This window comes from Phaseolus vulgaris, chromosome 8 (assembly GCF_000499845.2).
Source record: "Phaseolus vulgaris cultivar G19833 chromosome 8, P. vulgaris v2.0, whole genome shotgun sequence".
NCBI classification, from domain to species: Eukaryota; Viridiplantae; Streptophyta; class Magnoliopsida; order Fabales; family Fabaceae; genus Phaseolus; species Phaseolus vulgaris.
Genome location: NC_023752.2, coordinates 1860113 through 1874139, shown reverse-complemented (window position 1 = coordinate 1874139; position 14027 = coordinate 1860113). Strand labels below are relative to the sequence as shown.

The window sequence follows — 14027 nt, the reverse complement described above, 5'->3', positions numbered from 1 at the left end:
GTAATTGGTTGCAACTCATATGCCTAAAGTAAACATCATAAATAACACAGTAAACTTTGACACAAGCCTCTTCATTTGTTCATTTTGCTCAAGCTCTGTGTTCTTTTCATTCTTGTTTGCAAAATTTGATTCATTATGTTGAAAATGATTTAAATAACATTTCTGGTATAGGAGTAGAAGGTTCACAATTTGGAAAAGAGTAGCTCATAAGGACATCAAATAAGATGTTAAGCATGTTTGGTAGCAGAACTTATGTTATTAGTTAGTAATGTTTAGGAAACGTTTGTTGAAATCTTAATTCTTTCAAAATAACTTTTTCTCTTTTTTAGTTTATATTCATCAACCTGTTTGATGGTTGATTTTTTTATATTAATAAGGTGAATGCTCAGTTTTCGGTCTCTAACTTTTAGTTAACACATTTTGTAGTGCTTGAAATGTAAGAAGGACAAAAAAACTACAGAAGGCAAGTTGAGATCATTGTTCATACCATCACAAGATGTTTCACTGCAATTCATTTTTAATAATACTATTACAAAATTAACATTCAACGAATGAGATTCTGTACATTTGAAAGTAAACATTACCAAAGCCGTTTTCAGCTTTGATAAATCTCTATCATACAACATTTATAATCTTCTTGTAACAAAGATTCAACTATCATATGCTCTTGAATTTCATATGCTTTCTTTAAAAACCTTTAAAAAAAATGTACTACACTGGACAATTGATTCACCTGGGTCCTGAGAGCTCCATGGCTTGGACTAACAACAAGGAGTCATCAGTGAGATCAGAATACCTATCTGATGAAGAGGACTCTTGGGGTTTGTACTTGGTTGTGTCAACTCTTTGTGAAGCTTCCCATCTTTCTGCTAGTCCATCACCTTCAAGCATGCGTACCACTTCAGACATTTTAGGCCTATGCCCTGGAAGATACTGAGTACACAAGAGGGCCACTTGAACCATTTCCTCAAGTTCAATTCTGTCATAGTTGCTCTTGAGATCCTTGTCTACTAGAATTTCAAGCTTTTTCTCCTGATGAATTTTCTTTACCTGAATGTCAACAATATAAGGACTTAGACTTACCATTTGGTTTAAGATAAAGGGAAGGTGTATTGATGAATAAAGGGAAACAAACTCACCCAATCAAGCATGGCTCCTTTGTTATTGGCTGATTTTCCAAACTCTAGAGCCCTCTGGCCTGTGATCAACTCAAGGAGGAGAATGCCAAATCCAAAAACATCAGTCTTCTCAGAGGATTGTCCTGTGGAGAGGTACTCTGGGGCAATATGCCCCACTGTGCCCCTAACTGCAGTTGTGACATGTGAGTCTTGGTGATCCAAAAGCTTTGCCAACCCAAAATCTCCAACTACAGCTTCACAGTAGTCATCAAGCAATATGTTGGCAGCTTTCACATCCCTGTGGATTATCTTTGGATCACATTGCTCATGAAGATACAGTAGTCCTCTTGCTGCTCCCAAAGCAATGTGCTTCCTAGTGCCCCAGTCCAGCACTGGTTTACCTGAAAACCACCAATTTGGTATTAGAATCCTTAGGTACATTGTGTTTTCACAAATAATATAAGAAATCTCACATTATGTTTATTTTAAAATTTGTTACAATGAAAACTAATTGAAAACATAAGGTGATACTTTCAAAGTTATTTATGCAAAGTGAAAGTACATCTGAAAACATTCATACGGTGAATCAGCTAGTAAGATGAAGCTTTGTTGCTGGTGGTGGTGATGAAAAGTAAAAAACAGAATATGTTTTCTTAATTTGAGTATGAAATTTGACTGCTGAGCTTACCCTTGAGACGGGAAGAAACACTGCCATTGGACATGTATGGATAAACCAAAAGCCTTTCTGTTGTTGTCATGCAAAATCCATAGAGTCTGAGGAGGTTTCGGTGCACTGCCAGGCTGATCATTTCAACTTCGGTCTGAAATTGAATCTCCCCTCCAATGGCATTGCCATCTTTGAGCCTCTTGACAGCTACAAGAGTACCATCAGGAAGAACTCCTTTGTAGACATTTCCAAAACCACCTTTTCCTAGTATGTTTTTGCTGCTGAAGTTGTTAGTAGAAATCTGGAGTTCTCTGAATTGGAACCTCTTCAAGTTTCCAAGATAGACTTCTTCATGATGCCGGTCTGAAACAGTTAACAAAATGAATTCAAACTGGTAATTTTTGACGCACGAGAACATTCTTATGTAATGATGCATATTTGAAATTGATCTCATTTAAGGTGTGCAATCGGAAAGTACCTTTAACATCAAAGAATGCTTGTTGATTGTGTTTGTGTCTCCACCAAATAACACCTCCAAAACCAATAACTATGAGGCAGAGACATCCCAAACTCAAGCCAAAGGCAATTGCCATTTTATGAGTTTTTGGTCTGCCTGTTTGTAAAGCATCTGGGGAAGCAAAGACACTGCTATCAGCATCAACACAATGACTGACACAAGGCTTGGAAGAACAATCAATTTTAAAAAACATGGCAACACTGAGGAGTTCTTACGTTCGGTATTGTTTAAGTTCATGGACATAGGCATCAATGTCATCCCATGGCAATTTGGCTCTTTTCCCGTGGCACAAACAAGTGGGTTTCCAACAATGCTGAAACAATACAAAGGAATAGGATTAATCTATCAGCTAGTACCCAATTTTCTGTTTTCCTTGTAAGCAAAAATGCACATACATCACAGAGAGAGAAAGAGAGTTACCTGAATGATTTGGCTAAAATTCTGGGCACCGGGCCACTAAGATTGTTGTATGACAAATCACTGAATTATAATCAAAATACAAAAAACGTCTTCAGGAACACCAAACTGGAAATATAAACTGAAATAATGCATAAGATAGAAGTATAAAACAGAAGAGTTCATGTGTATTACAGAAAATTAAGCTGGGTCATGTTAGCCAGAGACTCTGGGCATTCACCAACAAGACTATTATTATTGAGCCTCCTGAAACAATTTTAGGGAACTTTTAGCATTAGACATTAGAGATTGATACTGAAAATGGCTTCATGTCAAGATATCAACTCCAAGCTCTTGTACACTTACAGGTATTGGAGGCTTCTCAGGTGCCCCAGAGAGGGAGGAATCTCCCCTCTGAAGAAGTTGTTTGAGAGATCAAGGGTCTGAAGCTTAGGAAGTTTTCCCAGCTCCGAAGGGATTGAACCACTTATGTTGTTATTCTGTAGCAGCCTGAAAAGTTGTCCAAAACAGCCCTTATAGTCAATAAGAAGCATCCATCTTGAGAGTACTAAATTGCATAGAGCATTGCAATTACTTACACAATCTGAAGGTTGGTTAAGTTTCCTATGCTTGGAGATAGAGTACCAGAAAGACTTTGGCTTGGAGTGCCCCTGCATCAAACAAGACAAGACAACACAAGTTTCATCAAAATTCAAATACTCTTTCATTAACTTAATTATAAGATTGAAGGAAGACTCACAGTCCAACGACCAAGTTTTCTGAAGAACATGTGACCATAGTCCAGCTACATGGATCAACTGCATCCCCATCCCAATTATCTAGAACACCATGTGGATCCTCCAGAGATTGTTTTATGCTCATCAAGGCTTGCACTGCATTAAAGAGAGACCCAATTCAAAACTCAGCATATTATGAAGCTATGAACAAGGGAAAAGAAGGAGCAAAACTCCAAATTTACCTTCAAAGTTCACTCCCTTAGGAGAAAGCACAGCATCTGCGGAGCACCAAAAGAAGAACAATGTGTAGAAGAGAAGAGTTGTTCCTCTTGGCGTCCCCATTGGAATTTCCAAGGAACAAGATGCAAGTACACTTCACTTGAGGTGAGGTTTCTAACTTCAACCCACAGAGATGTAAATATGGAACGTTTAACAGTTCTCAAAAGGGTGTTCTTTCATCACTGCGGTGTTCAAAATAAGAAAAGAAACTCACTTCCTTCTTTCCATGCTAGAATCTCATTCACCGAAAAATCTCGTGTCAGACCAAGGGGGTGAAAAAAGACATGTTTTTAGACAGCATAAAGAGAAGTAGCATGCCTGTCACTGAGTCAGGAAGCTGTAAACAAAATATTATATATATAATGGCCTAATCTCAGAACAAAAACAGATGAATAAACCAATTCAGGGTAAAAGTTTCCATGGCATATGTGGCAGGGAGAGAAGGGGAAATTCACTGAGTTACTTAATCATGCACATGCACTTAAAGCATAAAGAAGTTTTCACGAAACTATATATGCATCAGCAAAGTAGTAGATAAAGCAAAAAATGAAAAAAGAAAAAAAAAAGTACTGGCGCATGAGAGATATCATTAGATTTTATTAATGAATATTATGCAGACACATTTAGAACAAAAGAATAATACCCTAGTGCTTTTTTTCCCCTTCTGGGTGCAAAGAACCATAATCCTACGTGTTTGATTCAGCAGTAGTACATTACTAGAGTATTTAAATTTACTTGTTTCTAATCTGTTAGACTAGGAAAAGCTTGTTGCGTGGAGAATCCAAAACTGTGGAGTTTGGCCATTTAGTAGAGTCCTAAAGTTAAATTTTATAATATTAAGGTATTGAGAATGTGAGAATCTCGAGGACATTGGAGTTCTGGGGGCTCAAGATTGATGGGAGATTTGGTGAGCCAGCATGGATGAAGCAGGGAAATTGAGTTAGCTTTGGTATATGTTTGATATAAAAAACAATATGAGGTGATGTCTTTTGTGGTGTAAATGGATGTTGGGTGATGGCATGGGATGTGCTTTATAGATTCCATAAACCACTATGAGCTAACCATCACACTTTGGTCTCTTTGGTCTATTCCCACTGCAGACAGTCATTCCCATAAAATTGTTCAAAAAGAGTAAAACTTTGAAAAGCAAAAGCTGCCACTGCCATCCCCTCTCTCTTTCTGTGACCCACCACACTCCTTCCTTTTCCAACTTATCTTTCTTCCTTTTCTTTTCTTTTCTTTTCTTGTTACATTCTCACTAACACTACTCTTCTCCTACCTTCTACTACCTCAACATTAACCCTAACATTACCCTTCATTTGCTTTTATTCTTCTACTTCTTCTCACTGTTGTCAAACAAAACTCAAGTGTCACATTCATTCAGATTACAAAAATGTCAGAAACATATTATTGAACTCTAGGGTTGGGAACACAACCTCACACAAGTGCATGCCCTGAATTTTCAATTACATAGTTTTATTATGAATCATAAATTTTATAAGTTAACTTATGCAACTATTCTTTCTTCTTAATTTTGTGATTTACAGAAGTGAAAGTAATTTTCACACCTTAGATAACATTACTAAGCTTAATTACTGCATATAAGATATTATCTGTTTTGAAGAGTAAGGTGTATATAAAGTCCCTTAATTGAGAGTTAAGATAACGAGTTTTTAATTTCTAAAGACAGTATTAGTGTTTCGACCTCAAATTCGTTGAGATAAGATTGATTATTGCATTTGAGGTATTGTTCATTTTGGATAAAAATGTGTAAATAAAGTCTCTCAGTTGAGAGTTAAGGTAACGAGTTTTCGATTCCTACGAACAACGTCAATTTTCTAACTTCAAATTCGTTGAAATAGCATCATCAAAGATATTATATATTTGGAAACTTGAAACTCCATCACGATTTTATTATTAAAAGACATATCAAAATATTAAAGTAATATTAAAAAAATAATGTGTATATAAACCGTCATTAACCTACACTCTTAGGAAATACGACACTTCAATAATTTAATTAGAGTTAATTATGTAGAGTTATTAAATTAGGCCAATTTTATTAAGAAAGTGTTGTAAAATTGAATTAAGACAAATACTCATATTACTGGCAAGAAAAACAAACTTTTACATGCAAGAGAGGTGTCTTTTATCAAAGAGTACAATTGTGTTACTGTTGGGATTTAACTTTAGATCTTTGGGAAATTACTTTTAAAAGGATACGGATCCTTTGCATTTTCAAAAGAATTGCACTCTCTGCAATTCCACGTCCAAATTTATGACAATATATGCTAATTGTTTATTTGTTATTGTTTAGCATAAAACATTTTGAAGGCTGGGGTTTTCAAGGATCATGGGTTGAACCAGCATGATGGAGATATGTTTTTTAAATTATTGAGAAGATTTTAATCTTGATTCACTTAAAACCTATATTTTATGTGTTATTCTTTTTATAAGGATACTGTTATATATATCACAATATTTAATTATTATATTTTCCAATATCCACTTATATCAAACACCAGATAAATTAATCACCAATTATTAGTTATTAAGAATATGAATACTTTTTTGAAAAACTAAAAATATTGAAAAATATAGTTGCTTTGGAAATAAGATTTAGTAGATTACCCAGAATCTGATAAAGGTGTTTAAACGGACTTATATTTGATTTGAATGCTAACTTTCAGTAGATAGTTTTGTCCATTTGCTAGTTTTAAGTAACTATGAGATAAACATTTTTTATATATTTATTTATTTTTAATTATTAAATATGTTGGCTTACATAAACATCAAATTTATAAAATTATTATAAAACATAAATTTATACAATGTTGAATGACATTATTACAAGATAATTTTTTTATTAAATAAGCAATTTCTTATATTATGTAGTTTAACATTAAATATCAAATTAAAGAATTGACTAAAATTTTTATGATTAACATATCAAAATTTTGAAGAAATAACTACATTTGAAAAATAACGATGATAAAATGACTTTGATGAATTAAATCACATATTATCATTTGTGGAACCATTGGATTCAACTCTTGTTACTCTTAATTTTTTTTTTACTTATATTACTTTAATGTCTATAATTTTTTATTTATATAAAATAATTAATAAAATTGTCAATATCTAAAATCACTCACTTGTTAATGTGTTTGTTTCTTAGAAAACTAGTTTATAAATGCAGTTTTTAAAAATTAAAATAGCATAATGTTTTCTAGAAAATCCTACATATTTTCTCGGAATATAAAGTTATTAAGTTCTTAATTGTTTTTACCAAAGTTAATCATGTATGATATGAAGTCTTCATAGAAGATAATTTTGTTCAAGTTAGTAATATCTAAACAAGTGATGTTGTGTTTTAAAATACAAGAAAATTATTAATATTAGCTATCAAATTTAACCTCACAACCTTTAAGTGAATTTTTAAAATTACAAGTATGGAAATAAATTTTTAAAACAAAAAAACTAAAACTACAAATTAAAACCTGAAAATTAGTGTAAATTAAAAATAAAGTAAAATTACTCCAAACTTACCTCTAAAGAATATGTAAAATAAAATTGGCACACGTTTCTAGAGAGGAATATGAACATTACATTTTTGTTAGTGTTTTAGATATGGAATGTGACATATTTGTGCTTCACATGTCCCACAATAGATTCCTATAGATGGTGATTGTATAGAAGCAATTAGGGTGGAAGACACGTCATCTAGAATATTTGGTAAAGATATATTACGCATGCAATTTTACTAATAACATAATTTTAATGCCTTAAACACCATTCATCCACATATGGCAAACACCTATGGCTCATAATATAATATAATATTAGCATTATAATAGCTTACTAATAACATTTCAATATCTATGGAGCAATGAGAATGTTTGCCACTTCAGTTAAAGATTATGATATACACCAATGTATTTGGATGTGTATGTGGGTTATATCAAGGAATCTCCCAAAGTGTCTAATGGTGCACTCAAAAGAAGAATGTTAGGGTGTGATCAATACATCAAAGAGAATAGTTGTGGTTTATATGGTAGTTTATGTGACTTGATTAAGTTGTTAGAGTTATTATTTTGTTGATTAGTAAAGAATCAAATAAAAAAAAGTAGGATATTTCAGGAATATCCCAATCGATATATTAAATAAAAGTATTATCATTTATTTCCATACATAACTTACCAAATTAATCGATCTTAATCCACCTTATTCAGAAACACAAGTTATATTTACATAGTCTAAACAAGATTAAGTGGTTATTTTAAATGTAAAACCAAAACTAGTAAGAGAATAACATAACAATGATTTATTAGGTCTAAACAGATGTTGGAGTTTCTGCACTACAAGAAAATCATGAAATAAAAACCAATTTTTAGAGACCAAAATAATTAGTTGCAATAGTAACTAAATTAGAGACATTTTAGTAACTAAACAAAAAATTGGTTTCTATTATTGTTAAATAGTTTCTAAATTGATATCTAATTAGCAACCAAGGTTTGGTAGTTTCTAAATTTGGTCTCTAAAACCTTGGTTGCTAATTAGATACCAATTTAAAAACTATTTAACAATAATAGAAACTAATTTAGAAACCAATAATTTTTTAGTTTCTAAAATTGTCTCTAATTTAGTTACTATTACAACTAATTATATTGGTCTCTAACAATTGTTTCTAGTTCATGATTTTATTATAGTGATGTGTGTTTTTTGTTTTTGCATTTTCTGCTATGTATCATTGTTTTGATAAACTAGAAAATTGACTAATCTGAAAAACTTACGAAAAGATTTGTTTCCAATTATATATTTACCTACTTATAAATATTCACGAACTTGTTCTTTGTTTTTATTAGTTGACTGTCCTGAACCAACTTATTAATCTTTAACTCAAATCTGTTTTTGTATTTAAGTTAAAATACACCAAATAATCACTTTTATTTAATTATTTTTATTGATAAAAAATATTCATTAATTATTAACTATTACTCTCGTAAATTGTTATATAATATTTTACCATTATGTATGCATATGTCAGATTGATGTCACTAAAAATCAGCAAAAAAAAATTGTGCAGCACAACTTGAAGATGTATGTGGGATATGAGGTCAAAACTTTGAATTCACATTTAATATGTAAACATGGTGTCATTAAGCTTATATGTACTATGTGGTCTAGAACTACTCAAAATTCAAAGAATGGACCTGCATGCATCATATCACTTACTTCACAAAAATAAAATTCAATATAAATAATAATAATAATAAAATGAAATAGTGTTACATGATATGGAAACAGATTGTTGAGCAATTATAGAAGACAATAAAGGAAAATAAATTGACCACATAAGAAAAAAGAAGACACAAAAATACAAAAAATGACAAAAAAATCCACCGATTAAGGACCAATGCAAAGTGATAACAGCTAGGATTCTATTGTCCTCTCTTCACTGTCACAGAATGACCCTCTCATATCTTTAGGACCATATTATATAAATATACAATTTTATTACTCTTAAAAGTTCTATATGCATAAAGAGTTAAGATTTTTAATTTTTTTAATTAGTGATATATTTTTAAAAATAAAATGATGACAAAATTATTGGTGATTAAAGCATATGATACTGGAATGCAATAACATTAATAGGTGTTTAAAAAGGCCATTTTGTCTTCATTTTGTGTGTGTTTTGTCTTTGGTACAGAGATGATGTTGCAGTGACAACGCAGTCACGGACACTCACTCAAACATGACAAACAACAAAAACATGTCGTTTTTGGAATTAACACATTGGCCTGTTCATTCAGAAACCTTCTTCACAATAAATTGGACAACGATGTTACATTCTTCTGTAATAATTTAATGGAAGAAAACTTCAAATTTATCTAACAAATGTTATGCACATAAAACTATGGTTTTAATATCAATTCAGTTTCTAAAGTATAATTATGTTTAATTTCAGTTTTTTTAAATGAAATATTTTGGTCTTTTATTTATTTTTTTAGTTTCTATGAATATTTTTCAATCAGTTTAATTCTAAATTAAAAAAATACCATAGAAACTAAAATGAAAATGTCTCAGGATTAAAAGAAAATAGCAAAAAGACTAAATATTTTGTACATGGATTACAAATTAAATAAGTTATTTTAAAGAAAAAAAAACTAAATATGATTATATTTTAGCAATCACAAACACATGCCAGTATAAAATATTCTTATAATTTTTTTTATAAACTATAGATATACTTAAATAAGTTAGAACTATTATATTAGGTACATCAGATAATGTACACATTCGGTATAAGAGTTACTTTCTCAAAAATATATAAGATGAAATTATAATCTAAGATTAAAATAAAAGGTAGAAATCCTTTATTTTTATTTACACTGAATAACTTTTACTTATATCATATATATATATATATATATATATAATTATAATAAAAAAAATTATTCTATTCTTGTTTATGTTTAAAATAAATTCATTCAAGGTTTTCTCTTCTATTTTTGAGAAAGGTTAATGAGAATGTGCAGTGCCTAGACCATTTTCTTTTGTCTTGTCCCTACTTGTATCATGTGAGGTAAGTGCAGTGGTCATTGGTAAGTGTGCTTTAAATTCAGAAAATTTCCTTAACTTGAATGGGGCATCATCTTTACCTTAAATTTTTGTAACAGAAGAATCACTCTTGATTTGGAACCATGCATGCACTCAACCACACAATTTTGTTACTATTTGTATAAAAATTAGGCCATAAAGGTTCCAACCCTTTATCATGGTACCCTTGAATAGCAAAGATCCTTAGCAGACTCAGTACAATCCAGTGCACTGATGCAGGTTTAGCTACTAGAGAAGTACCTATAAATTTTAGACACATGAAAACTCAATGCCAACCTATTATGTTATATAAATGCTGTCAAAATTCTAAATTAAAAATTGTTAATAAATTTCAACAGTTAATCTGACATGAAACTGTACTTCTCTTTCTTTCTAAGTCTAAAAATGAAATGAACCTTTTGTGCATGCATCTATATAGAAGGTAAGACTTGATATATTTATCTTTTCTCTTTATGATCAATAAGTTTCCTGAAATAAATGAATCACTGACATAGTGAGTTTATACTCTGCACTAATGCTAATAGTATAGTTATTGAAAGAAAATTTCATCTGAGGCATTGAAAAATGGAATCAAATAGTGAAGATAACTTTACTTTTGGTTATTTTACATAGCATTTAGTTTGAGGATTTAAAAGAATGGTGTATTGGCATCAAGTTCCTCTTGCATCCTTTTGAAAAACTTAAGGTACTCTCACTCACATGATGGTAATTTGACAGTGTTGTTGAGTGAGAAGACAACAGAAAACATCCAAGGTAAAGTTTAAGATTTATTGGACCCTATCTGATTAGTCCTAGTTTCAAAAACCAGTTTGAGAGTCTTTAAACTCCTCTCATTGGAGGTACTTGCATCACACCACCATCTAGTACAAATTCCTCTTTTTCCTTCTTCAATTGCTTCCCCAACTTTCTCTTTTCCATAATCTTCTTTGCTGCTGCTTATTCTCCATTGTGTTGATGCTGTTTCCATCATGGAAATGGACCACTTCCTTATCAACTAATGATGCTACCAATTTATACCTAATGACATCATTTCACAATGTCCATTTTAGAGTATTCTGTCAGCAATGAGACTTCCTGCATATTAGTGTATATAATTGAAAGTTTGGATAATTACATTACTTTCATTCTTTTTAAAATTATTTATTTGACCTTTTCTATTATACTACCTAAACTTCCTCAACTTAAATAAAAAAGCTCATAACAATAAGTTTCCAATTAAGTCTAATGGTAGTTTAACATTTTTTTAGTGTGTAAAATACTAGTGAGTTTAAATTTTACACTTATGATCTCTAAACTAAAATTGAGGAGGCTAAACTATGTTAAAAAAATGTTGAAGTTACCTAGAAAAGGAGTGAATAGAGAAGATAAAATGCAATAATGTCCCAGAAAGTTTTGTTCAAATCAACTTTAATTTTAAAAGCTTATACAGAGTAGTCTCTTGAATATTAGAAAACATAGTAAGCAACTGTATTCAGAGATTTGTCTTCCAAAACATGTTGATGGGTATTTGTCCATTCTGCATAACCACATAACTGTATTGATGAACTTTTGGAAACAAAATGATTGCAATCATGATTGACAATTTTTCTATAGTTGCTTAAAATTAAGTTATCAATAGTTGCAGTATTTGTGAATCTTTTTAAAGTGTGTTTATGACTGGTGTAAAATATAAAATTCTAAGCTTATTAAAATATATTTTTAGATAATGTGTATAGATAAAAGCAATTCATGGAGATAAATTAGAAGGCAAAAAGCATTGTGCAGCACATGGGCATCATTTCTTCAGCTACCATTATTGAACTTGAGCTGCTTTAAGGCTTGAATGAAAACTTTTTTATAAGGTGATATACTGCTATCTATGACCCTATTCAAGGGCATTTGAGAGCCTCTGAATAATTTACACTTATTTTATTTTTCCAACTAATTTATCTCCCTTTTCTATGTTGCCATTGAAGGTGGCTACATTATTTGATACACTAATGCCAGAAACAAAAGTCAACCACATTTCTCAATATCCTTGTATCAAGATCATTAGGATGTCTAAGAATTAAAAAAGAGATTAAAAACTATATGTATAGATTTTGTGGTTTATGTAGAGATCAAAACTAATTAAGTTTAAACTCAGTGTGTTGAATGCATAAATGGTTTTTATAAGATTAAATAAGTTTCATTGAATTTTTGCTCAATCAGGATGTACAACCTACTGTTGTTGCAGTAACAAGTGGGAATTTTGGATTAACTTTTGTACTGTCACAGTATAAAGATGGCTCATTGTTGTACAACCTAATATAATGGGTAAATAGAGTACATGCCCATTGAGTCCTTGTTAATTGTTAAAGATGATTGTACCATAGTATTGATTAATGAAAAATGTTACTTTTAACAACTGTAAATTGAAATGCACCAGTTTACAATTTTGATTTACGAAAAAATAATAATTTTCTTTCCAGTTATAATTTGGTGTATGTTGTCAATATATCATCAGTATTGATTAATTGAGTAACTGGGGAGGGAAGAAAGGAGAGAAGTAGAAACAGAAAATTTGCCATTATTTTGTGATTGGGGTGCAGGGCAAGTGTGACAAAGGGAGTCTTTGACAGGAAAGTAAAAGTGACTCATATGTCCACAATATGAAAGACAGTGATGGAGCTAACCTTGTTAGGGGAAGGTTGATTGAGGGAACACCTTGTCCTCTTTTCCTACTTTTGCTTTTTCCACCCTCTACAAAGTGTCCCATTTTCTTCTTACTTTGTGAGAATGATGTTTTAACATCTTGAAAAGATTCCAAAAACTGATCACCCCACTTTATACCTGTGCACTCCTCCCACAATAATTCACTCTTTGCTTCTTTGCATTATTCCTATTTCACTTCTTACCACATCCAAACAATCATTTTTCTCTCCCTTGTCCAACTTCACCTTTTTCTTTCTTTCCCCTTTGTAAATTAAAGCAAAATATTGCCTCCAAAAATTGATCAGCATAAAAATTTTAGATTGTTCTCAGATAAAAATACTTATGGAACTACCCAAACATTTGGATAATTCATCTCCAGAGTTAGCTATTACCAAAGCTACTAGAGAAGAGAACCACACAATTAAATACTACACCAAAGATCCCATACTACTCCAAATGAGACTGAAAAAATCAAATTCCTATAAGAAATCAACATAAAACCAGAACATTTGTGGCCTTAGTTTTTACAAAAAAACACTATACTATTGTGAAAAAGTGTCAAAAGACACATATTCATTGCCTATAGAATCATATTGTATTGTAGTAAAGCAGTTCTACAAGAAGCCGTTATATGTATGGAGCATTTAAAGTGCTTTCCACCAACAAAGAAATCTCAAAACATAGGATCTCAAGCGACAAGGTTTGAATAGACACATGATTAGAATTATTATATGAACTCCATTTCGCAGCACTACACAGATATTGTTAGTGGCTATGTAATCTTAAATCTAGAAGCACGAGTGACATAAAGCAAGGTAATTAATTCCCTTCTCCAAATCCAATTAAAAATTGAATATAAGTTTCAGTTATTGCAAGAAGACACTTAACTAGCTAACCTAGCCAACCTTGAGTCACATGTATGTACTGCCATTTTGAGTCACATGTATGTAACATACACTGCCATTATGTCATTCATAATGTACGTTACAAATTTTTGTTTTTGGCAACATAAACCACCA

The 14027-nt window shown here is 31.3% G+C and overlaps 1 protein-coding gene across 4 annotated transcripts; it reads right to left on the bottom strand.

The window, feature by feature from the left end:
- Nucleotides 1-477: 477 nt before the first annotated feature.
- LOC137824076 (protein NSP-INTERACTING KINASE 1-like) lies at nt 478-5012 on the bottom strand. 4 transcript variants are annotated; one of them, XM_068629526.1, is made up of 12 exons: nt 4358-5012; nt 3678-4051; nt 3459-3591; nt 3298-3369; nt 3065-3208; nt 2894-2965; nt 2723-2782; nt 2518-2615; nt 2264-2413; nt 1807-2148; nt 1140-1519; nt 478-1050 (listed from the first exon to the last, which is right to left on the bottom strand). In XM_068629526.1, exons 2-12 carry the CDS (start codon nt 3775-3777, stop codon nt 730-732), a joined length of 1872 nt encoding a protein of 623 aa, XP_068485627.1. In that variant the 5' UTR covers nt 3778-4051; nt 4358-5012; the 3' UTR covers nt 478-729. The 4 variants fall into 4 exon arrangements, with proteins under 4 accessions (XP_068485627.1, XP_068485628.1, XP_068485629.1 ...); XM_068629527.1 differs by having other exon boundaries at nt 4450-4862; XM_068629528.1 differs by having other exon boundaries at nt 3678-4038; nt 4358-4801.
- Nucleotides 5013-14027: the final 9015 nt, after the last annotated feature.

What these genes read in the sequence shown, in the direction of transcription:
- LOC137824076 (XM_068629526.1), bottom strand. Translation starts at nt 3,777, where the DNA reads ATGGGGACGCCAAGAGGAACAACTCTTCTCTTCTACACATTGTTCTTC. An exon ending in ATGACCCAGCTTAATTTTCT is followed by an intron (nt 2,783 to 2,893) that starts GTAATACACATG and finishes ATTATAATTCAG; the next exon opens with TGATTTGTCATACAACAATC. An exon ending in TGTTTCTTCCCGTCTCAAGG is followed by an intron (nt 1,520 to 1,806) that starts GTAAGCTCAGCA and finishes GGTGGTTTTCAG; the next exon opens with GTAAACCAGTGCTGGACTGG.